This window comes from Branchiostoma lanceolatum, chromosome 17 (assembly GCF_035083965.1).
Source record: "Branchiostoma lanceolatum isolate klBraLanc5 chromosome 17, klBraLanc5.hap2, whole genome shotgun sequence".
Taxonomy (NCBI): domain Eukaryota; kingdom Metazoa; phylum Chordata; class Leptocardii; order Amphioxiformes; family Branchiostomatidae; genus Branchiostoma; species Branchiostoma lanceolatum.
The window spans coordinates 347878-371408 of NC_089738.1; the positions used below are offsets into that span (position 1 = coordinate 347878).

At 40.2% G+C, this 23531-nt stretch overlaps 2 protein-coding genes across 3 annotated transcripts in view; one reads left to right on the forward strand and one right to left on the reverse strand.

The window, feature by feature from the left end:
* LOC136422840 (histone deacetylase complex subunit SAP130-like) overlaps positions 1-23531 on the reverse strand; it is a 60236-nt gene that overhangs the window by 5063 nt on the left and 31642 nt on the right. The gene's annotated exons all lie outside the window — the stretch shown is intronic.
* Positions 5540-18330, forward strand: LOC136422730 (uncharacterized). The gene is made up of 14 exons (XM_066410581.1): positions 5540-6562; positions 6844-6927; positions 7221-7337; positions 7995-8084; positions 10863-11148; positions 11469-11772; positions 12031-12152; positions 12457-12547; positions 13323-13478; positions 14047-14169; positions 14558-14620; positions 15715-15999; positions 16391-16705; positions 16897-18330. Exons 1-14 carry the CDS (start codon positions 6514-6516, stop codon positions 17797-17799), a joined length of 2988 nt encoding a protein of 995 aa, XP_066266678.1. The 5' UTR covers positions 5540-6513; the 3' UTR covers positions 17800-18330.

Here is a 23531-nt window from a genome sequence, read left to right on the forward strand (position 1 = left end):
TCCAAATTCCTAGAATTTTCATTTCTTAAAGAACAGCAAAGTTTTAAATGTCATTGTAAAGGGCATTTTCTCCTCTACATTATGGCGTTTTTATTTTGGTCATATCACATACGGATGTCGAGATATTCGACTTTCAAAGTTGTCGAGCCTAGTAGTCTGAGTGGAACAGACTGGTAGTCCATTGCTTCTCACCATAGTCCAACTAAGTCAGACTGGTAGTCTGAAGGATGTTGGCCTACTAGTCTGATAGGGGGCACTTCTGTGGAACAAGTCCATGCTAGACTGTAGAAATCCCTTGAATCATAACGACAGAGTTATTTTCAGACAATGTATATTTTCGGCTCTGGCGCACTGGTGTTAAACCCCAATGACCTGAAAATTGGTATAGAGGTGCTTAAGGCATATGCAAAGAGAACTCAACACACACTTTTGACATACACAACTTAAGAATTGTGTAAAATAGGTCTTTTCTGCTATTTTCAGACAAAAGATGTACATTTTTGGCTATTGCGCCCTAAAACTACTACCAAATGACCTGAGATTTGGTATAGAGGCGCGTTATGTATATGCCAAAAGAACTTTACACAAACTTTGGCAAACACTACTTTAGAATTGTGTAAAATAGGTCTTTTCTGCTATTTTCAGACAAAAGATGTGCATTTTTGGCTATTGTGCCCTAAAACTACAACCAAATGACCTGAAATTTGGTATAGAGGCGCGTTATGTATTGCCAAAAGAACTTAACACAAACTTTGGCAAACACTACTTTAGAATTGTGTAAAATAGGTCTTTTCTGCTATTTTCAGACAAAAGATGTACATTTTTGGCTATTGTGCCCTAAAACTACAACCATATGACCTGAAATTTGGTATAGAGGCGCGTTATGTATATGCCAAAAGAACTTTACACAAACTTTGGCAAATAGCACTTTAGAATTGTGTAAAATAGGTCTTTTCTGCTATTTTCAGACAAAAGATGTGCATTTTTGGCTATTGTGCCCTAAAACTACAACCATATGACCTGAGATTTGGTATAGAGGCGCGTTATGTCTATGCCAAAAGAACTTTACACAAACTTTGGCAAATAGCACTTTAGAATTGTGTAAAATAGGTCTTTTCTGCTATTTTCAGACAAAAGATGTGCATTTTTGGCTATTGTGCCCTAAAACTACAACCATATGACCTGAAATTTGGTATAGAGGCGCGTTATGTCTATGCCAAAAGAACTTTACACAAACTTTGGCAAATAGCACTTTAGAATTGTGTAAAATAGGTCTTTTCTGCTATTTTCAGACAAAAGATGTACATTTTTGGCTATTGTGCCCTAAAACTACAACCATATGACCTGAAATTTGGTATATAGGCGCCTTATGTATATGCCAAAAGAACTTTACTAAAACCTTTGGCAAACACTACTTTAGAATTGTGTAAAATAGGTCTTTTCTGCTATTTTCAGACAAAAGATGTGCATTTTTGGCTTTTGCGCCCTAAAACTACAACCATATGACCTGAAATTTGGTATAGAGGCGCGTTATGTATATGCCAAAAGAACTTTACACAAACTTTGGCAAATAGCACTTTAGAATTGTGTAAAAAAGGTCTTTTCTACTATTTTCAGACAAAAGATGTGCATTTTTGGCTATTGTGCCCTAAAACTACTACCAAATGACCTGAAATTCGGTATAGAGGCGCGTTATGTCTATGCCAAAAGAACTTTACACAAACTTTGGCAAACACTACTTTAGAATTGTGTAAAATAGGTCTTTTCTACTATTTTCAGACAAAAGATGTACATTTTTGGCTATTGCGCCCTAAAACTACAACCATATGACCTGAAATTTGGTATAGAGGCGCGTTATGTCTATGCCAAAAGAACTTTACACAAACTTTGGCAAATAGTTCTTTAGAATTGTGTAAAATAGGTCTTTTCTGCTATTTTCTGACAAAAGATGTACATTTTTGGCTATTGTGCCCTAAAACTACAACCATATGACCTGAGATTTGGTATATAGGCGCCTTATGTATATGCCAAAAGAACTTTACTAAAACCTTTGGCAAACACTACTTTAGAATTGTGTAAAATAGGTCTTTTCTGCTATTTTCAGACAAAAGATGTGCATTTTTGGCTTTTGCGCCCTAAAACTACAACCAAATGACCTGAAATTTGGTATAGAGGCGCGTTATGTATATGCCAAAAGAACTTTACACAAACTTTGGCAAATAGTACTTTAGAATTGTGTAAAATAGGTCTTTTCTACTATTTTCAGACAAAAGATGTACATTATTGGCTATTGTGCGCTTATATTATAGCCAAATGAACTGTAATTCGGTGTAGAGGTGCCTTAAAGAAATTTATTTGTGTACAATGATTTGGGGATTCTTTGGTATTTCTAACTAGCAAAGTAGTGATGAATCCCACGAGGTTCAAATTATGACAATTAAGGGCAACCCAGCTGTCTTGAGATGACATTTATCAAATAAGACTTTCCTTAAATAAGGCTTCCTTTCCCAAATGTGCAATGACTTGAGTTACTGTAAAATCTATGAATGAAAGTGTATGAAACTATTACCAAATGTCAGAGGTCATCGAACTTTTGTTTCAGGTTACAGGTAGTGCACATAATGTGAGGAATGTGGTTGGTGATACATTTATAAAACTGGGCTTTATAACTAATAACTTTGATGTAACATGTACATGTTGTACATTGAATGTGTTACATTAAGGAGGTGTTTACACTGAAAGGTCAGCCATCCAGCCATCCAACTTTCCAAGCAATGCTGTAACCGGTAGCTGGTGTCCTGGGGATCTTGGCAGCCTTTGTTTGTGTAAGAATTACAGGCATGACAGATGAGTTTGTAATAGGGCATGGACCACATGGTACAACTTACTTCTGAGGGAGCCTCAAAGGGGAGTCATTGTTGGCCCTTCCAGGGGAGGGGGGGGGGGATAAAAACAGTAATACTTTGGGGATTCTTTGCTATTTCTAACTAGCAATGTAGTGATGAATCCCACGAGGTTCAAATTATGACAATTACATGTAAGAGGGGGCAACCCAGCTGTCTTGAGATGACATTTAATTATCAAATAAGACTTTCCTTAAATAAGGCTTCCTTTCCCAAATGTGCATTGACTTGAGTTACTGTAAAATCTATGAATGAAAGTGTATGAAACTATTGCCAAATGTCAGAGGTCATAGAACTTTTGTTTCACGTTACAGTTAGTGCACTTAATGTGCTTGATGATACATTTATAAAACTGGGCTTTATAACTAATAACTTTGATGTAACATGTACATGTTGTACATTGAATGTGTTACATTAAGGAGGTGTTTACACTGAAAGGTCAGCCATCCAGCCATCCAACTTTCCAAGCAATGCTGTAACTGGTAGCTGGTGTCCTGGGGATCTTGGCAGCCTTTGTTTGTGTAAGAATTACAGGCATGACAGATGAGTTTGTAATAGGGCATGGACCACATGGTACAACTTACTTCTGAGGGAGGGTGGGTCAAAGGGGAGTCATTGTTGGCCCTTCCAGGGGAGGGGGGGGGGGGGGATAAAAACAGTAATACTTTGGGGATTCTTTGCTATTTCTAACTAGCAATGTAGTGATGAATCCCACGAGGTTCAAATTATGACAATTACATGTAAGAGGGGGCAACCCAGCTGTCTTGAGATGACATTTAATTATCAAATAAGACTTTCCTTAAATAAGGCTTCCTTTCCCAAATGTGCATTGACTTGAGTTGCTGTAAAATCTATGAATGAAAGTGTATGAAACTATTGCCCAATGTCAGAGGTTATAGAACTTTTGTTTCAGGTTACAGTTAGTGCACTTAATGTGCTTGATGATACATTTATAAAACTGGGCTTTATAACTAATAACTTTGATGTAACATGTACATGTTGTACATTGAATGTGTTACATTAAGGAGGTGTTTACACTGAAAGGTCAGCCATCCAGCCATCCAACTTTCCAAGCAATGCTGTAACCGGTAGCTGGTGTCCTGGGGATCTTGGCAGCCTTTGTTTGTGTAAGAATTACAGGCATGACAGATGAGTTTGTAATAGGGCATGGACCACATGGTACAACTTACTTCTGAGGGAGCCTCAAAGGGGAGTCATTGTTGGCCCTTCCAGGGGAGGGGGGGGGGATAAAAACAGTAATACTGTAGTGAAAGGAAGCAGATCAAGAACATTAAACATACAGTAAAATGTCCTCAGGCAGTTCTTCAAAAGGTTATAAGCTATTGATACCTGTTCATGATGGCTCCAACTTGCTTAAGGTCAACCAGGTGTATAAATATAAGCAGGTGATTATTATTGTAGCTCAGTATTTCTACTTCTACACATGACCATTCAAGTTCATGGACTTGGATATATAATGGGTTGCAAACACCCCAAAAGCCATTATGATCATGTATATGTCCACCTGATGGTGGTTCTGGGAGACTTGCATGGTGGCTTAGATAAATCACTTAGTCATGCCTGCCATCCTTCTAGCAAGGCATATAAACATGTACATGTGGTAGATGTGTATGTCCTTTTTAGACCTGTTGCTTAGGTAGTCTGAGACTTATGAAAAGAAATCCCTACATGCTTTCACTGATTTTCAGTATCGGTTTAAAAAAACCAAACCTTTAGGCCCAGTGGAGAGCGCTTTCTAGCTTGGTTGGAGCTTGAGATTGACCAAAGTAAAGTAAATAAAGTTTGGATCCACAAGCGAAGACATGGCAGGGGAAGCACAGATCTAGTGTCATGTACAATTTTGAACCCTACCAAATACAAATTCACCAGCCATGTTACTGTCAAAGCCATTGGGTTTCTATGTTCTTACGTACAAATGTTACAATTCCCTTCAAGCCACCAGCAATACATTTTCATTGAGTTTAAATTGAACTTATTTCCTTTCACCACATGCAGATGGGTGTATGGTTTGAGACAGTGGTTGACTGTAGGTACAAACATGTGTGTCATGAGAAATGTTAATCTGGTGTGACGACCTCTACTACAGTGAGCTGCCCAGATGGGAGTTAAAATATCCTGTATACATAAAGCTAGTCTGTGTAATGCATACTCCAGCTGTCTGGGGCTGTCATGGCCCCTCCCCGCTGACCGGTGGCTGACCGGTGTTGGGCGGCCCCTATAAGCATGATTCAATCAGGCTACATGTAAGCCAGAAGAAAATGGTAGTACAGTGTATATGTTGTAAAGGTATCTCCAAAGGGGCCCTCTGTGTTGAATTTACTTTAATTGCAATATCTTGGGCATGGTACTCATGGAGGTGGAGGCATATAGATACACATTTACAATGAAGAATGATGACAAATTATCAAAGTGGTAATATCACACCACTGCTTGTAGTAAGTCCAAAGGGAGCTGACCAGAATGTGGCTGTATGACTCAGTGTGATGTGAATCGGACAGGTGCAGCACAGAGCAGCTATCAGTATCAGTCTTTAGCAAATGGCACATACTTCTTCTAAAATGTACATGTAGCCACATGGTGGTGACATTTTGTCAATGGTCCCCCATTCTCTTTGAGTTGCTATCACAGTATCGGGCACTTTTTAATTCTAAAGCTATTGCTGGAGTCTAGTTCACTGGTACTACAGAGCCAAAAACTCAAGGACTGCCTAGAAAGTGTCAGCAGGTACAAGTATCTGCACATGAAGGGAGAATTTTACAGCATATGATTCAAGATGGCCTCTCCAAATGAAGACATCCAGAGTGAAATACTACCAGGTGAGCCTACTTTACTTTTCAAGAGGTTTGATAAACAGCAATGAGTGCGTTTCTTTGTTTGGTTCAACCTTTGTTGATAAAATCTGTAATTGGCCTGCAGACATGAAGTAATGTAAATGCATTCTGTATCCTACCTCAACCTGGCATTGTTGAGAACAATACAATGTAATATCATCTACAGAGGTCCAACCCATGTGTGCATGTCTGTGTGCTCCAGTAAAATACATGTATGTTTCATTATATTTTTCTCATTGTAGCTGCTAGCGCTGACCAATTGGCTCCAAGATTATTTTTCCACCAAATTCAAAGGGCTCGAGATTGAAATCTGATGCCTTACTGCTGAAGTTAGCTACAATGATTCACAATGTCATCTTTTTAGTCTATCTAGGATGTTTTTTTGCATTGTATGCTGAACACAACCTGAAAATAAAATTTTCAATTTCTCTTGGTATGGTTCATAATATAATCAAGTGTTCTCAAACACATACCAGTATTACTTTGACCCAAAATTTCCAGCTTATAATTTTCTAAGCCTTCATCAATTTCATTGCTCTGGAGTCATTACACAGCATTTAGACCAAACATGGGCACTGTACAGTTTTCACGTCTAACATTAAATGGCATCATGTCAGAAACATAACTACTTGTATTCAAGTTAAACAAAATGGTTGTAACTGGATTTATCTTAAGATTTTGATTCATTTTCTTTCTTCCCTTAAGATTGCCAGAGTGACACAGAGGACCTGTTTGAGGTTTTCGTTGACCCTGACGGCATGCAAGTACAGCATGACAACTTGTATGACGATTCAGCCTCAGATGAGGGTAATCCATTTCAACAAACTTTTTTTCGAACATACATGTATCTCACTGTTAAGAGACCAATCCCTGCTATACACGGGGTGTATCCTTAGTTTAATTCCAAATGTCGCCAAATTGCACTGGGTTAATAATCTTGCTTCTGAAGCCAAACACAACAGTCTGTATTTCTGTGTACTCCAGTAGCTGATTATTTTTGTGCCAAATTCAAAGGGCTCGAGATTATGATTCTGATGCCGTAGTGCTTAGCTACAACATGCTTTTAACTCACATTATTTCTTCCACAGAAGACCTGTTTGAGGTTTTCGTTGACCCTGACGGCATGCAAGTACAGCAGGACAACTTGTATGACGATTCAGCCTCAGATGAGGGTAATCCATTTCAACAAACTTTTTTTCGAACATACATGTATCTCACTGTTAAGAGACCAATCCCTGCTATACACGGGGTGTATCCTTAGTTTAATTCCAAATGTCGCCAAATTGCATGGGCTACTGGGTTAATAATCTTGCTTCTGAAGCAAAACACAACAGTCTGTATTTCTGTGTACTCCAGTAGCTGATTTTGTGCCAAATTCAAAGGTCTCGGGATTATAATTCTGATGCCGTAGTGCTTTTAAGTTAGCTACAATTTGGCTTTAACTCACATTTTTTCTTTCCTTAAGATGACACAGAAGACCTGTATGAGGTTTTCGTAGACCCTGACAGCATGCAAGTACAGCAGGACTGGTCACAACACTTGTATGGCTATGCATCAGATCACACTGTGGCATCAGATGAAGGTAATCCACATTAGCAAACAGAAGCACCAAAGCATGATGTTTACGGTGTATCACATTCAATTATGTATACACTGTACATGTATGTGTCTCAAAAGTTAAACAAAGTGTTCATTTGGCAATGGGTTAAAATAGCTTGACATTAAGTTTGTAATAGCTACACTATGTATAATTACATAGTTCTAAATTTGTTGTACATGATACACTGTGACTGAGATCTGACCTGGATATTTTGCCTATAGTACCAAATTGCAATTGGCAATGTATGGCCAGTAAACCATAATGTGACTTGCATAATCTTTTTTTTTTACTTCGCTTTTGGACAGACAAGGACGACGTGGCACTGCACTCAAGTTTCATAACTAACAGTGCCACGTAGTACACAGAGAACAATATACCCATTTTTACACCTTGTTGAAGTGAGGGAAGTTGTGTAAAGTGCCTTTCCCAACGGCACAACATAGGTGGCACCAGGGGATTCGAACCTGGGACCGCTGGGTTCTGGGCGGAACACCCTGCCATTACGCTGCACAACCCCACAGTCAATTTTGTTGTGATGGCATGTGATCTTTAGAAGACATCAATAATAAAAATGTGTCTTTATGGAGGTGTGCAAATAAAGGGAAAGATCTGAGAATTAATTTTTTTCCTTAATTACAGGGGATACAGAGGACTTGACTGCATGTACATTCTCCAGTGACCCAACTGATCAACCTTCCACTTCAAAAAACACAAGGGAACGTCCTCTGGGTATGTTATATATTTAACCTGAGTATGTCATTGACTTGTAGATATATACCAAGTTACCCAAAAGATATTATCCACCATATTTCATCTTCAATCTTCCTTCTTTTTCTGTTCTAGACCATTCTCATTTTGTTTTATTTGATTACTCTATCAAATCTGTGAGCAGCTATCTGGTATCAAGATAAAATTTTCAACTAATTTTCTCAGTACACACTAGTTGTGTGATTATCGAATGTTACAGGGCCCCACTATCCTAATTGTTGGGGACGCTAATTTGACAGCTCCTTGGATCTACCATGTGTTTTTCTACCATGATGTCAATTAGAAAGACATAATCTTCCATTGTTTGTTGAACACAAGAATTGGACATGGGATAAAACATAAAAGCATTAAGATGATGTAGGTCCTCACCTACTGTATCTATAAACTTTTAACACCCCCAAAACAATATGTTTCTTATAAAATCTTTTGAACCTTCGTGAAACACTGCTTCCTGTCCACCTCCCCTTACATTTTACCTCGCTATCATTGAATTTGTAGCAAGGAAGAACTTCTAATCCAGGATCAAACTTTGAAATACATAAAGCGGTTCTTTCCACGGTAAAAATCTTCAAGACAATAACAAGACTTGAACTGGCCTGGGTGAAAGGTCAAGTCAACCAGAAGAAACAATAAGCGTAGCTAAGAAACTCACATGTATATTTGAACACAAACTTATCGTGGCAGTGTGGCATTTGCAAAGAGCAAAGTAGCCTTTTAAGAAAGAAGACTTTGGGTATAATGATGGCTATTTCAAAGCATGCATTATCAGGAGACGACTGATTTTATGTAATATATTCAGGTTATATTGAACTGACAGGCCTTTTGGCGGGTGACCTACTCTACCAGGCACACTCCTCATGGGACATCCCTGGAGGAGCCAGACACACTGGAACATCATGTAGCCTGGTAGTTGAACAGGGACGTGGGAGTGAGTGTGGGGCATACCGGTATATGCAGATGTGTTTGTTGGAAAAAATTACAATCTTGATTCCATAGATACTGCTGAGAGATTTAATATAATACATCCAGACTTTGTCCATTACTTTTCCTACTCTTTTTAATCTTAATTATTGCTCCATACTTGCACTTTCATTTAGATAATGATGAATAAAACTGTCCTCGTGATACTTGTATTTTTTGTTTTTTGGAAGCCTACTGTACCACAGATATGTTTCAATTGAGGTGTAGCATAAAGCTTTTTCAAGTAGCTAGACAAGTGGTAGTTTAATGCGGCTTCGCTACGGCTTGCGTTCTTGGCCAAGCACACCGGGTCACCCCTACTTTTCTCGATAAGTGTGTTGGGTTCTTTTACACGGGGCCGCTGGCTTTACGTAAAATACATTTAAAGCCTCATTTTCCCTTCTACCACCAAATATAACCATCGCAAAATCAGAACCATTTACAACATGTTCAAAAAGACAGAAATTATTCATAAGTGAAATCCATCTCTTAAATCTTTCAAAACTATCGTTAGTCACTGACGAAAGACAGTAGATGCTGTCTGAAACGTCTGACTGTTTCAAAACTTTATCCAGTTGTTTGAGTAATTATTTTTGGCGTAAGCAGTTACCTGTTTGTATTAACTTTATCACCCATCCTTGATGAAATGTAACAAATGTTGTGAACTTGAACAGGATACAGATTTAACTTTTTAACAGGCTGGTTCACTAATAATGTTAACCAGAGTTCTTATTGAACCGTAGTAGCTAACATAACAATATTTGCACACTACTATATCTCATGGAACCAGCAAAAAATCAAGTTCACGGTTGCAGTTGTTACATACATGTACTTATGGTTACAATTGCCATAAAGATGATCAGTGGCTAGATACACAATCATGTAGAATGACACAATATGCTTGACTCGTACAAAAAATGAACTCAAGACAAACACAACTCCGCCAGACTGTATGTCTAAAATAATGATATTGGTCTCACAATTTAGTTTAAGACAGTAGGTATGACTAAGACGAAATTTACGCCTTCTGTGACAGATGATCACGCCAGCACTGCACCACTGTGACTTATCCGTCTGTAGCCCTTGTTAAATCTGTGTGGTTTCCAACTGGCTGTCCGTTTACCTTTTTTACGATTTCCATTATTTCAGCTGCCACGAACTTAAAACCACCAACAACACTCCATTTCATCCTAAACACGAAATCAAATCCCAGGGAAGTAAAAGGTATCTACAGTTATGAGAAAATAGACAGGTAGAGACCAATTTTTATTGAGTACAACAAGTTATCTGTCAAGGCGAATGCCGCCTTTTGCAGGCGTGCGTCTCTTTATGCTGACGACACGCCCCGTGACCTGACCGGGATATCCCATATGATCGCTATCAGCGTCATTGTCAATGGAGAGAGCCTTCTTTTGTTAGTCAAAACAATTTCATACATATTGGCGATACTGTGCCATTACACAAACTGTTATTGGCTCCACCACGTTTGCCGATTTTTAGCGCACATTTTTAGTTAACTTGTCGACCATATTTGACAAATCTTATGCCGTTATCCAGCATTTTTAACAATGCGCCGTGCAAATATGCGAAGTCACTAACAATGGATTTAATGGAAACCTGTTTGGGATTTCGTGATTCTATGCAATTGACCGAAGTATGCAAAAATCTGTTGTGCAAAACTGGCTTCTACAGTACATTTATAGAGTTTGGTACATGAATGATAATATACAGTAAATTATGCATAACAGGGTATAATACTATAATTTTCTTTTGAATCAGGAAAAACTGCGAGGGAAAAAACATCGCAAGCATCCATCACTTCCATCCTCAATGAGGACTGCTGCCAAAAGAGTTGCTTAAAGCAGTTTAACTACAATGAGGCAGAGACTTGTCGAAGAGCTTTTTGGATTGAAAAAACTCAATCACAGGCAAGAGATCATATCCTGACTAGCTTCAGATTGGGAGACAACTCAGCAGAGGGGGCATCCCATCCTAAGTTCAACCTGTGTGGAAAAAGTGTCTGTCACAAAGCGTGGATCAGTTTGAATGGCATCAGCACATCAAGGTCAGTATATTGTTCACAATATTATTTTGCATGATGTCAACCAGTTGGATACCAGTTTGAACATGTGGTGTACCTGTTACCTGTTGGAGTGTCAGTTTAGTTTGCAGACCATGTTCAATTGACAGAGCCAAGTTTCACATGTCAGTTTGTGACTCATGAAAATACAAAATAATGTTCTGATTTTACTGGTTGGCAACCTAATTTCACAGCTATATTGCCCCTTGATCTGACTGGATGTTTCTAAAATCATTTTATGAGGGCACAGTGAATAAGAGATCAACTTTATCTTACTTATGACATGTCTGTTGATTTGATTGCAGGTATCACAGCTACTTGCGGCAATACAAGAAGGGAGCACTACAAAACCCTGAGCACAGAAGGCAAAACAACATCTATCCCAGTGAGAGAAGCCTCTGTGCTCAGGTGTGGCTTGAAGACCTGGCAAGGAGGGACGGGGATAAGATGCCCGATGCGGAGAAAATTCTCCTCCCAGCATCATGGACTGTCAATGACGTTTTTCTATACTATCAAGAAGAGAACAAAGACGAACCCGTCAAACCACTCAAGAGAACTCAGTTTCTCAAGGTGTGGAGGAAGCATTGCAGCCACATCAAAATTCCCAAGGTGGGTGAATGCAAGACAATTAGACCTTTTGTAGCTTCAGTCTGTGTTGAACAAGCAATAGGGAAGATTCAAATGCCTACTACTGAATATACTTCCAAGTGAAGTTCTCACTCATATCTACATCAGTCCACTGCACTTGTCAATTTCAAGGGCCATTTAGACCTCAGCCTTAAACTGGGTGCCCCAGTCATTTGTTTACACAACCCTACAGGATTTGATAAATTATGACATTTGAATGTTTATTGGTTTGTTTCACAGTTCAGCCGATTTGCCAAATGTACCGTTTGCGACAACTTAAAGAAGGCCCTGCTGCAGGCTACAACAAAGATAAAGAGGGAAGAGGTCAGAGATGCAAGATCCGCCCATATTTTGCTTCAAAAGTGAGTTAATAAACTTCTGATATATCAATACAATGTAGCATATCTATATGTTTACATAAGTTTTGTTAGTTGGTCGGTTTTCTCATTCACTTTAGAAATGTTGAAACAACTATCGTGTAATATGTAAGAGCAGACAATCTTTTTTTTTTAATTCAATTTTCTCGTGAGTATGGTGGAATAGCTTGTAAGTTTAAAGTGACTTCCCCTTTTATGTAGTTATAACTTTAAAAACAAGCCAAAAACTCAGTAATGAAAAAGACAACAAACTTCTAATTCATGGATTTCATTAACATTCAATTTGCAGACTTCAAAGGATGAAGTACTACAAGCATTCAAGAAAAGCAAGGACGAAGCCAAGTCAGTACATGTCTATCATCATAGATGGCATGGATCAGGTAAGGCGTTACATCATTCGAATAATTAGTAATAAGAAGTAACTCTAGGTCTATTTCTTGCTAAATCTTGATTTCCAATTTTTAGATTGTGCCAAAAGGATTCATGTAAAGCACTGCAAAATTTAATGCAGAAATGTTACTATCATAAGCGCTGTTGCAAACTTAAAGGCATTCAGATTATTTTATGAGGCTTGAAACTTGAATTTAAAAAACTCAAATTTCTAGTCATTCCTATACATAGTATAAGTTTTAATAACACTATCATTATACGATTACATATCAATATTAAAGTAGCAAAGATACGATGTCGTTAAGACCACGCGAACTTACATGTACATAAGTATCACACACCCCAATAAAAATAGTAGCACAAACAGTATTTGGTATGAACAATCTGCTTATGCTCTCTCACACATAAGACCTTTTCACACCTTCCAAACCACTGTATCAGAAAATGTGAAGTTAAGGTTTGGAGCAACCCTGTTATAGAATTTTTGGTTTTTGTTGCAGGACAAGACACTGCTTCCTCATTTTGCTCAGACCACAAAGGTATGATCATCATTATTTATTTATTTATTGGAAGTGTATCATCATTATACATGCATACTGTTTTTAGAAGGATAGAATTCCATCCTTATTCTTTCATGTACTACGGTACGTCTAACAGTTACTTGATTAAAGGATTAACAGCAACCACATTCTATTACTGAGGTTTGAACATTATAACCTTTTAGCTTTAGGTTATGCACATTAAATGCATCATTTCCTATTTTAGGATGACCATCGTCTATGGCGTCTACACACACAAGTGACTGGAGCTCTTTCACATGGAGAGCGAAAGTGCTTTGCCAGGGTCGACCATATGGAGTATCCACATGACACTAATCTGACACTGAACTTCTTGACAGATATTCTTGTTGAGGCTGCAGAGGTAATTTTTGTTTTATGTTGCATTTCTACCTGCCAAAGGACTCAATGTAGCTCTTTCCTCCTTTGGCTAGCACAAACAGCATCTACAACTAACTCAAGTTATTCTGTTCACACACACTTAATACAAACATGGTTAGCTGCCATTTAGTACATTTAGAATAGTTCTGTAATATGGCATGATATGTAAGTTTTCAAGTTCGTACATGTTTACTTTGTTCCTTCCCTTTTCACTTTGTACATGATTGGATGTTTTTTTCCAGTGGACGTTTGCCACACACACACACACACACACACACACACACACACACACACACACACACACACACGCAAACAAACACACACACATGTATATACACACACACACACACACACGTATACTCACACACACACAACACAGATGCACGCACACACAGATGCACGCACACACACACACACAGATGTACACACACACAGAGAATGCACACACACACATGAACATGTACATTGACACACACACAGATACACACACACAGAGGCACACACACTTGCATGTGTCTTCCTTATTCACTTTGTACAATTGTTTTCTCCAGGAGCGGGATGGCAGTTTGCCTCCAGTTCTCTATATCCAGATGGACAACAAAGCTGGGGAGTGTAAGAATCGATGGATATTGGCCTACTGCTGTGTGCTTGTCAAGTTGAATGTTGTGAGAAAAGTATGTATACTACATCTCATTTCTACTTTCAACAGTTTGAAATAAAAGAAGACGCTACCACAAGAAGGCTACATCAAATGTATTTCTAGAATTCACATTTTTATTTGGTAACTGGTAGCTATAACCAAATTGAATATTCTCTGTCAGACAGACAAGTTGTTGAACTCTACAGGACATATTAATTAGTTCCCAAACCCTGGTGATAAGGAGTCAATCTAGTCTTAATACTAAAAGTTAGACATCAAGTAATGGATTGCCGGGCCACTAGAAATACATGATCATTAGACAGTAATTATAAATTAGTTGCTCATCAACTTGTCAGTTTGTAAGTTTTTTAGGGTTAATTCATGAATGATTCTTAACTATTCTTCATGTCTCAATCTTTCAGGTGAAGGTATCATATCTCATGGTTGGTCATACACATGAAGATATCGACCAACTGTTCAGCAGGGTATGCAAAAAAATATTTACATAATCTTACACTAAGGAAATGTCAAGAAGACATTGTGTCATCGCTCCTGTGTCTCTGGATTGTGTTTAAAAACAACGAAGGCTACTTAATGGGAAGATCATCATTGACACTGCAAATGGTACCACAAAGCCATGTACTTTTGTGAGGATTTGTTAAACCTATATTTGAAAGCATGCAAACGCATTATAAGCTATTTACATTTAATTTACTTCTTTCAGACTGTAAGGTCTTCAAAGAAAGCTAAGCTTGACACAGCTTAAAACCCTTAAGTTTAACTGCTGAATGTGCCTGTATTGTATGTGAACATCTAGAGCAGGGCTGTCTCTACCCCAAGGGTCCAAACTATTCTTGGATGGACAAAAATAACCTTGTCTGTCAAAAACTTTGAACTTCATAACATGAACATTTTCTTGTATGCTTGGGCCACACCAATGTAATTTCTTGGTAAACGGATTTTTTTTTAAACTATCAAAACTATCAATAGGAAAACAGAATATCAGAGGAAAGTTTGTACTTTGGTGCACACAGTCTTAGGGTGTGAACATGGTCACGACTGGTGCAAATTATTTAACCCAGCCTTCTGTTTTTATAATTCTTGTTTTGCCAAAATTAAAAAAGAAATTTGTTAGCCAAGAAATTAAATCGGTGTGGCCTTATAATGACAAATGTCATATTTGCTTCGGTAAGGCAATGAGAACGTGCTTCAGAGGGTAACCGTTGGATTTTCAAATTTTGTGGAGGAACATGCCCTGGCACTTGTGGGACACTCACCCCCTTACCTAAAATGAGTGACAGACAAACATTAGGGACCTTTTATTTAATATTTATTTGCACTTTGAAATACTTCTAACACGTAACAAAAAAATATAAATAAAACATAAGGGTGCAAGGGAGGTCAAAAGCTATAAGTGCTTGTTAATAATAATAAAGGTCTCCCTCTTTCTTAACAATTAACATAAATCACTTAAACAAAGGAAAAATGGTTGGAAAGACACCCCTGATCTAGAGTTCTCTTCATTTCTGTTGGCTTTCTGTCTTCAAGTTATTAAATATTTTTCCTGTTCAATTTGCAGATAGGAGAACACCTTAGGAGAAGGTCAGCCCCAACCATGGACCAACTGTTGGTTGAAGTTGAGGAGAGCTACACCCCTCGGCCTAAAGTCACTGTCTTGGACCCCCAAAACATGTACGACATCAAGCAGTGGCTAGACCAAGAGATGGTGGATATTGAACATCATAATGCACCCCACACATTCAAGATCATCAAGAAGGAAGGGGATGTTGCTTTGGAGTTTAAAATGTGGTCATCTGACAAAGATTGGCAGAAACTGACACCAAAGCGAGGTGGGAATGAAAAGGTAAAAGAAGTGAATTTCAAGCTCATACATCATAACAATTGTTGATTGTATACCAAAAAGGGACATAACAGGAACTCCATCTTTTTAATCATTTGACAGACAATTAAAGATTATATGATTTGTTGGAAAGAAATTTGTACCTTTTCAATATTGTAAAGCTAAACCCAGTGGCAATCATTTTTTCTGCTTTAGGTTAGGATGTCAAGGCAAATCAAATTATAATCTATTTGGAATCTGATGTTTTATAATTGACTCATTGTCAAGATGTACTTCAAGGAAACTAAGGTAAAAAGTGACAAGACATACAATGTATTGTTCACACGACTACGCATATGCATGTAAGTCCTTGTAGGTACCTCATAACTGAAGTCAAAGATTTATTACTTTTCAGGCTGTGTTAAACAGGGTGCCACTAGGTCAGCCACAGCTACTACAGCCAATCCCCTATGCAAACCCCCAGACACTCACAGCTACCATCAGAAAGTTGGCAGAGGTTGGCAAGTTAACACCAGAGGAGAAGTCGTGGTGGACAAAATACATAACTGATATTGCCAACCCCTGCCTTCTAACTGATGTACAGCATCAGTGGGGATTATTGACCCTCAAGGAATACGACGCTACAGGGAGTGATGGTGATGAGGATGAGCTGTTACCACTCCAGGACACCATCAACGACATGCTTGCCAAACAGTACAAACAGCCAGAGGTAATCATTAATCAGCCTTAGTTGCACTGAGGATGTTTCATCACAGAAGTTTGATTGTACCTACACAAATATCAGGAAAAATTATCAACACCGTTTTCTATGGATGTATTAACTCCACCAGTCCTGTACACTAACTTATTTGCCAACAGCCCATTAAAGTGGTTTTCCTTACCTTACCTACAATACTATAGGTCTTCATTGGCTCAAAAGAGGCCTACCAACGAAGGAAGAGTACTGTCGAAAGGAGCACGGCAAAAAAAAGGCGAGGAGGGGGTGCCACACCTACATCAACCCAGAGCAGACCAGAGGCCACATCTGCATCAACCAGAGGCCGAGCAACACAACAAAGGGGCGCCACGTCTACATCAACCAGAGGCCGAGCAACACAACAAAGGGGCGCCACGTCTACATCAACCAGAGGCCGAGCAACACAACAAAGGGGCGCCACGTCTACATCAACCAGAGGCCGAGCAACACAACAAAGGGGCGCCACGTCTACATCAACCAGAGGCCGAGCAACACAACAAAGGGGCGCCACGTCTACATCAACCAGAGGCCGAGCAACACAACAAAGGGGCGCCACGTCTACATCAACCAGAGGCCGAGCAACACAACAAAGGGGCGCCACGTCTACATCAACCAGAGGCCGAGCAACACAACAAAGGGGCGCCACGTCTACATCAACCAGAGGCCGAGCAACACAACAAAGGGGCGCCACGTCTACATCAACCAGAGGCCGAGCAACACAACAAAGGGGCGCCACGTCTACATCAACCAGAGGCCGAGCAACACAACAAAGGGGCGCCACGTCTACATCAACCAGAGGCCGAGCAACACAACAAAGGGGCGCCACGTCTACATCAACCAGAGGCCGAGCAACACAACAAAGGGGCGCCACGTCTACATCAACCAGAGGCCGAGCAACACAACAAAGGGGCGCCACGTCTACATCAACCAGAGGCCGAGCAACACAACAAAGGGGCGCCACGTCTACATCAACCAGAGGCCGAGCAACACAACAAAGGGGCGCCACGTCTACATCAACCAGAGGCCGAGCAACACAACAAAGGGGCGCCACGTCTACGCTAACCTGAGAACAACCATGTCAACGATAACACTCTAGTAGAGCTATAAATCTCTTAAGTGTTTTCGTGTAGACAGGAGAGAGCTCTGAAATTCTCTTTTGATTCTAAGCATTGTTCTCCACAGATCAGTTTCAGATCTCTCAATTAAAAACCTTTTTTTTTGTAACAATTTTCTTCCCATTTGTTTGAAAATTCTCTTTCAAAATCACCTGTGAAAACTCAGCTACGAGAATCACGCCAATACATCAGCCCTCTGAGCCATAATGCACTCATTTTGGCGCATCAATTGAAACATACATGTACTGAGCCTTTACCGTGAACATTTACATTACATTGACAAATGCAGGCGTATCATGTGTATCCACAAACATTTCCTAAGCCTAGACATTCAGTTCAGTAAAATGCACTTTTCAGTTTTGTAGCAAGATGGGAAAGATGTAATTTGCAGAATACTCAAAATCATTATCAGACAATGTACATGACTGTCTGTATCTGTATAGCCGGTATATATAACCGCCCTACGGCGTAACACACCAGGTTCGCAGGCAAGCGGCGCGGAAGCAGCTGATTATATTACATTGAACGGCTTGTCACATCTAACTTGTGTACATCTGACTGCAATCATAGGAATGTTGATGAGAATTCTGTCTAATCTTTACAACTTATATGATTTCAGATAGTCCAGATAATGTCTGTATATACTATTGAAGTCTTCTATCTGGACCTTCCCATTTATCTTTTTGTTCGCAAAGTTAATGTCAATTACACATCGCTGGTCAACATCCTCACTTAATTGGCGAGATGGTTGGACGTAAAGACCATCTCCATGGTAGCTGAGGAAGTCGACCTTGGCTGTGCGTTTATCTTTCACGCTTTTGACTGTTCCCACATACAGCGCCTTCTTGTAGGCAACAGCAACAAGCTGACCAATCTCGAGGGGCTGCGGTGGGTAAGTCAAAGGGGCCGCAGTGGCTGTCTTGGCCTCTTGGTCTCTTTTTCTCTTCTTGCCAGAGCCAGTTGAGTGGAGTGGGCTTGGTTTGACTGGCTCGCTTTTCCTTTTTCCTCCAGATCTAGACTTGTGCTTCTGTGCGGGAAGTTGGTCTGCAGAGTCGTGCTTCTGTGCGGGAAGTTGGTCTGCAGACTCGTGCTTCTGTGCGGGGAGTTGGTCTGCAGACTCGTGCTTCTGTGCGGGGAGTTCGTCTGCAGACTCGTGCTTCTGTGCTAGGAGTCGGTCGGCAGAGTCGTGCATCTGTGCGGGAAGTTGGTCTGCAGAGTCGTGCTTCTGTGCGGGAAGTTGGTCTGCAGAGTCGTGCATCTGTGCGGGGAGTTCGTCTGCAGAGTCGTGCTTCTGTGCGGGAAGTTGGTCTGCAGAGTCGTGCATCTGTGCGGGAAGTTGGTCTGCAGAGTCGTGCTTCTGTGCTAGGAGTTGGTCGGCAGAGTCGTGCATCTGTGCGGGGAGTTGGTCTGCAGAGTCGTGCATCTGTGCGGGAAGTTGGTCTGCAGAGTCGTGCTTCTGTGCGGGAAGTTGGTCTGCAGAGTCGTGCATCTGTGCGGGAAGTTGGTCTGCAGAGTCGTGCTTCTGTGCTAGGAGTTGGTCGGCAGAGTCGTGCATCTGTGCGGGAAGTTGGTCTGCAGAGTCGTGCATCTGTGCTAGGAGTTGGTCTGCAGAGTCGTGCATCTGTGCGGGGAGTTGGTCTGTAGACTCGTGCTTCTGTGCGGGGAGTTCGTCTGCAGAGTCGTGCATCTGTGCTAGGAGTTGGTCTGCAGAGTCGTGCTTCTGTGCGGGGAGTTCGTCTGCAGACTCGTGCATCTGTGCGGGGAGTTGGTCTGCAGAGTCGTGCATCTGTGCGGGAAGTTGGTCTGTAGACTCGTGCTTCTGTGCTAGGAGTTGGTCTGCAGACTCGTGCTTCTGTGCTAGGAGTTGGTCGGCAGAGTCGTGCATCTGTGCGGGGAGTTTGTCTGCAGACTCTTGCTTCTGTGCGAGAAGTTGGTCTGCAGACTCGTGCTTCTGTGCGGGAAGTTGGTCTGCAGAGTCGTGCTTCTGTGCGGGGAGTTGGTCTGCAGACTCGTGCTTCTGTGCGGGAAGTTGGTCTGCAGAGTCGTGCTTCTGTGCCAGAAGTTGGTCTGCAGACTCGTGCTTCTTTGCGGGAAGTTGGTCTGCAGAGTCGTGCTTCTGTGCGGGAAGTTGGTCTGCAGAGTCGTGCTTCTGTGCCGGAAGTTGGTCTGCAGACTCGTGCTTCTGTGCGGGAAGTTGGTCTGCAGACTCGTGCTTCTGTGCGGGAAGTTGGTCTGCAGAGTCGTGCATCTGTGCGGGAAGTTGGTCTGCAGAGTCGTGCTTCTGTGCCGGAAGTTGGTCTGTAGACTCGTGCTTCTGTGCTAGGAGTTGGTCTGCAGAGTCGTGCTTCTGTGCTAGGAGTTGGTCGGTAGAGTCGTGCTTCTGTGCGGGAAGTTGGTCTGCAGACTCGTGATTCTGTGCGGGGAGTTGGTCTGCAGACTCGTGCTTCTGTGCAAGGAGTTGGTCGGCAGAGTCATGCATCTGTGCGGGGAGTTGGTCTAGATCTGCAGAGTCGTGCATCTGTGCGAGGAGTTGGTCATCAACCAGAGGCCGAGGAGCACAACAAATGTCTTCCTCAAATTCCATGTCATCTGTAGAAGAATGTTCAACTGTTACAGCAGATTTAAATGTAGACAAGTGATAATGACGTAAACACTATTATATTGTTATACATGTATTTACTAATTAAAATTAAATAAATCTGGTATTTGTAGTAATTCTTAAAAAAGTGCAAAAATTCGTCATGTACCATATCACTTACAAATAGGTGTAATGCAGAGTCAGCAGAGTTGTATCAACTTACGTGATGATTAATGTACAGTACCCCAGCTTATGAAACTTTCTAACACTGAATAAAACTAACCATCAAGCCTTGTACTACTGTGGACTGGCTGAAAATCATCTTCTGTCAGTGGGACACCTGTAGTAGAAAATGATAGAACATTCTCATGTAATTGTTTAACTGGAATTCATTGACATAAATTATCAATTGATGGATGAGATTTTGATTGAACAATTTTCCCCCCTACATCGAGCATGGAAAATTTGAAATGTTAACCCTCAGAAATACCAGTTCCTGCTATTCAAGGGGCAAAGCTAAGCTAAGTTCATTCTCTGATAGAATATGTTTGTCCACAGACTTCTTCAACATGCAAGTTCCTGTCAAGGAGAAGCCTGATGTGGACTTACCTGGGGTACTGTCTGCATTTATTTAGCTCAAAGTATTTTAGGTTACTGTGTGATGTGTACATAACCTACAGTACACTTAGGTGGTCAGACAAAAGTTGCAGTTACAGAAGCATGATGCAAAATCAACATCTATATCTCATGGAGATTAGACTATCATTTCAGTTACAGAGATAATGTCTATTGTACATTGTTTTTGTATGATAGCGATAGAACCATGCTTTTTGGTTATGTGTTAAAGTCAATTTCCCCACTTCAGATGCTTGAATAGTAAAGAGAAATTTATATTCCATATAGCCTTTGATAACCTAAATGTTAACTGATCATTCTGCCTCATATGTTTATACAATCACTAAGAAGCGACAGCTCAGAAGCAGAAAGGACTGGTATATTAGACGCTTTGGTGTAACATGTACCGTATATGAGATATTGTAATCATGTGACCTCACAGTGCTTTGTCAATCAGGGGTTCCAAGTTTGATATATTGATAGGGCATGTGAACTGCTTTCCTGGCTTCTCAGGGACCCAAATATGGGGATCACACAAGATGTAAATTTATCCCTGAAAAAAACATCTGCTTTAGTTGCAGGTTGACCTGTTGGCTGCCCTTTACCAGGGAAGGGGAGAGGAGGTCAGCTTCAGGTCACATACATCACAGTGTGGATGTTCTAGAGAAACTAAGATAGCCAGCCTCCTTGGGCAGAGTTTTTACACGTTTCTATTACAGTCATGCCGTTCCAGTTCCAAAAAGGGGCTTTTGTCAAGTTTTCAGAAATTTCTGCTTTGCTCTATTATCCCCTGGGCATTAGCCTGCATGCCCTTTTTCTGTAAGAAATCATTCTGATTTCCTGTAGCTGGTTATGTGAAAGATGTCTTGTAAATGTAATCTGTAGCAAGGTGACCAAATTTAGTGTAAATGACTTCATTGTAAGAAAAACATGCTCTGTCTTCCTTGTAAGTAAGAGTGCACTGCCAGATGATAGTGTTGTCAGATCCTCATTTAGGGCGCCCAACTTTTGGCAAACATGACAGAAGCACACCACAGGCTTGAACTGTTTGTTTGGATCCAACAGGTCGTGTTTTAGACTAAGGTGTGGAAATACAATAATTATAACCACATACATGTGTATTGTGTCCATACATGACTTGTAATAGGGCGGAACTGGGCTCCCTTTGAAGTACTGTTTTGGACATTGGGATTTGTAAATTTGTGTTCTAAATAAATTACATCAAGCTTATCTGACTGAAATGTGATAATCATATATTGCAGCAAATTTCTCTGAACAGCATGGTTAGATGCTTTTGAGGCATGTGGATATATTTAGCCCAATTTAATTGACTGCATGTATTCACACGAGTTTAAAAACCATCTTAGTGCTAAACAAATTATTACCCTGTTGTGTCAGTGCAAGGAAGGGCTATGGGTTTTAGATTACTACAAATGTTAGAAAACCAAATCACCTTCAACTTTGGACAGAGAAATTTCCTCAGCCAAGCCACCAGTCTCTGTGTCCAAGTAGGAGTCAATCTCCAGCAAGTTCTGAAAATAGAAATATGGTTATTTTTAGAGGAAGAGATGTCTCAGTGTGCCAATAGATAGTTTTCAGTAATAACCAATCAAATATTTTAAACCATTTATAACCTCAATTTATAAGTGCAAGCAAATGTTCCCCCTGTGTTTTAGAGTTTATTCTTGGTGGGGAAGGATGCATTACTGTACATGATGGATCCATCCTTTCAACAATTTCTTACAACACACACTGATGTCATTTTTGATTGAGACAAATATTGTTGCATCTGTGGAATTATACAAGTTGTGGTAGTGTTGTTTTTACTGTTCTATTTGCTTCCTGTCCCCCAGGCCATTGGCACATCCTGGCCTGATATTATAAGTGTAAACAATATTAGATAAATACATAAATATCAATTCTTCATCTATTTTAATTAAACACTGTACATCATTGTACATGTACCGTCCATTCATTGCACGATGACAGTACGAAGTTGATTATTCAGAGATGGTTAGGAATTCAATAACTTCATGAATTATTAGAAAAGAAACAAACCTTGATGAGAGAGATCTTTAAATCTGAACTGCACTGATTGTTCACAACTTGCGCCACATCTAAGGCAAATTGCCTTAGTTGGTGAACCTGTGCCTGGGTGTTGTAGATCATCTGTTGTTGCTTTACAGCTACCTGTAACAGTTGAATAAGCAAACATAATTGAAACGTAATGTATGGCTAGTAGTTCAATTTCTTGACAATGACATTGATTGGCTTCAGTGTTCTGTAGTTTTCCATTAAATACCATGCATAGTCGGTTTTTTTTCTTATACTGCATTGCTTTGTTGGTTTTCTGATTCTTTTATGCAATGAATTGGAAAGATTAACAATTTACCTCAGGACTTATTCCTTCAAGCTGGAGGGCTCCCAGCAGACTCTTAAGTTCACGGTACTCCGTAACCAGTAACGCCATTGGCGGCAGTCTGTCTACTTT

Coding starts and splice junctions, on each gene's coding strand:
- LOC136422730 (XM_066410581.1), top strand. CDS start 6,514: ATGCAAGTACAGCATGACAACTTGTATGACGATTCAGCCTCAGATGAG. Junction 11,149..11,468: donor AATGGCATCAGCACATCAAG/GTCAGTATATTG, acceptor ATTTGATTGCAG/GTATCACAGCTACTTGCGGC. Junction 14,170..14,557: donor AGTTGAATGTTGTGAGAAAA/GTATGTATACTA, acceptor TCAATCTTTCAG/GTGAAGGTATCATATCTCAT.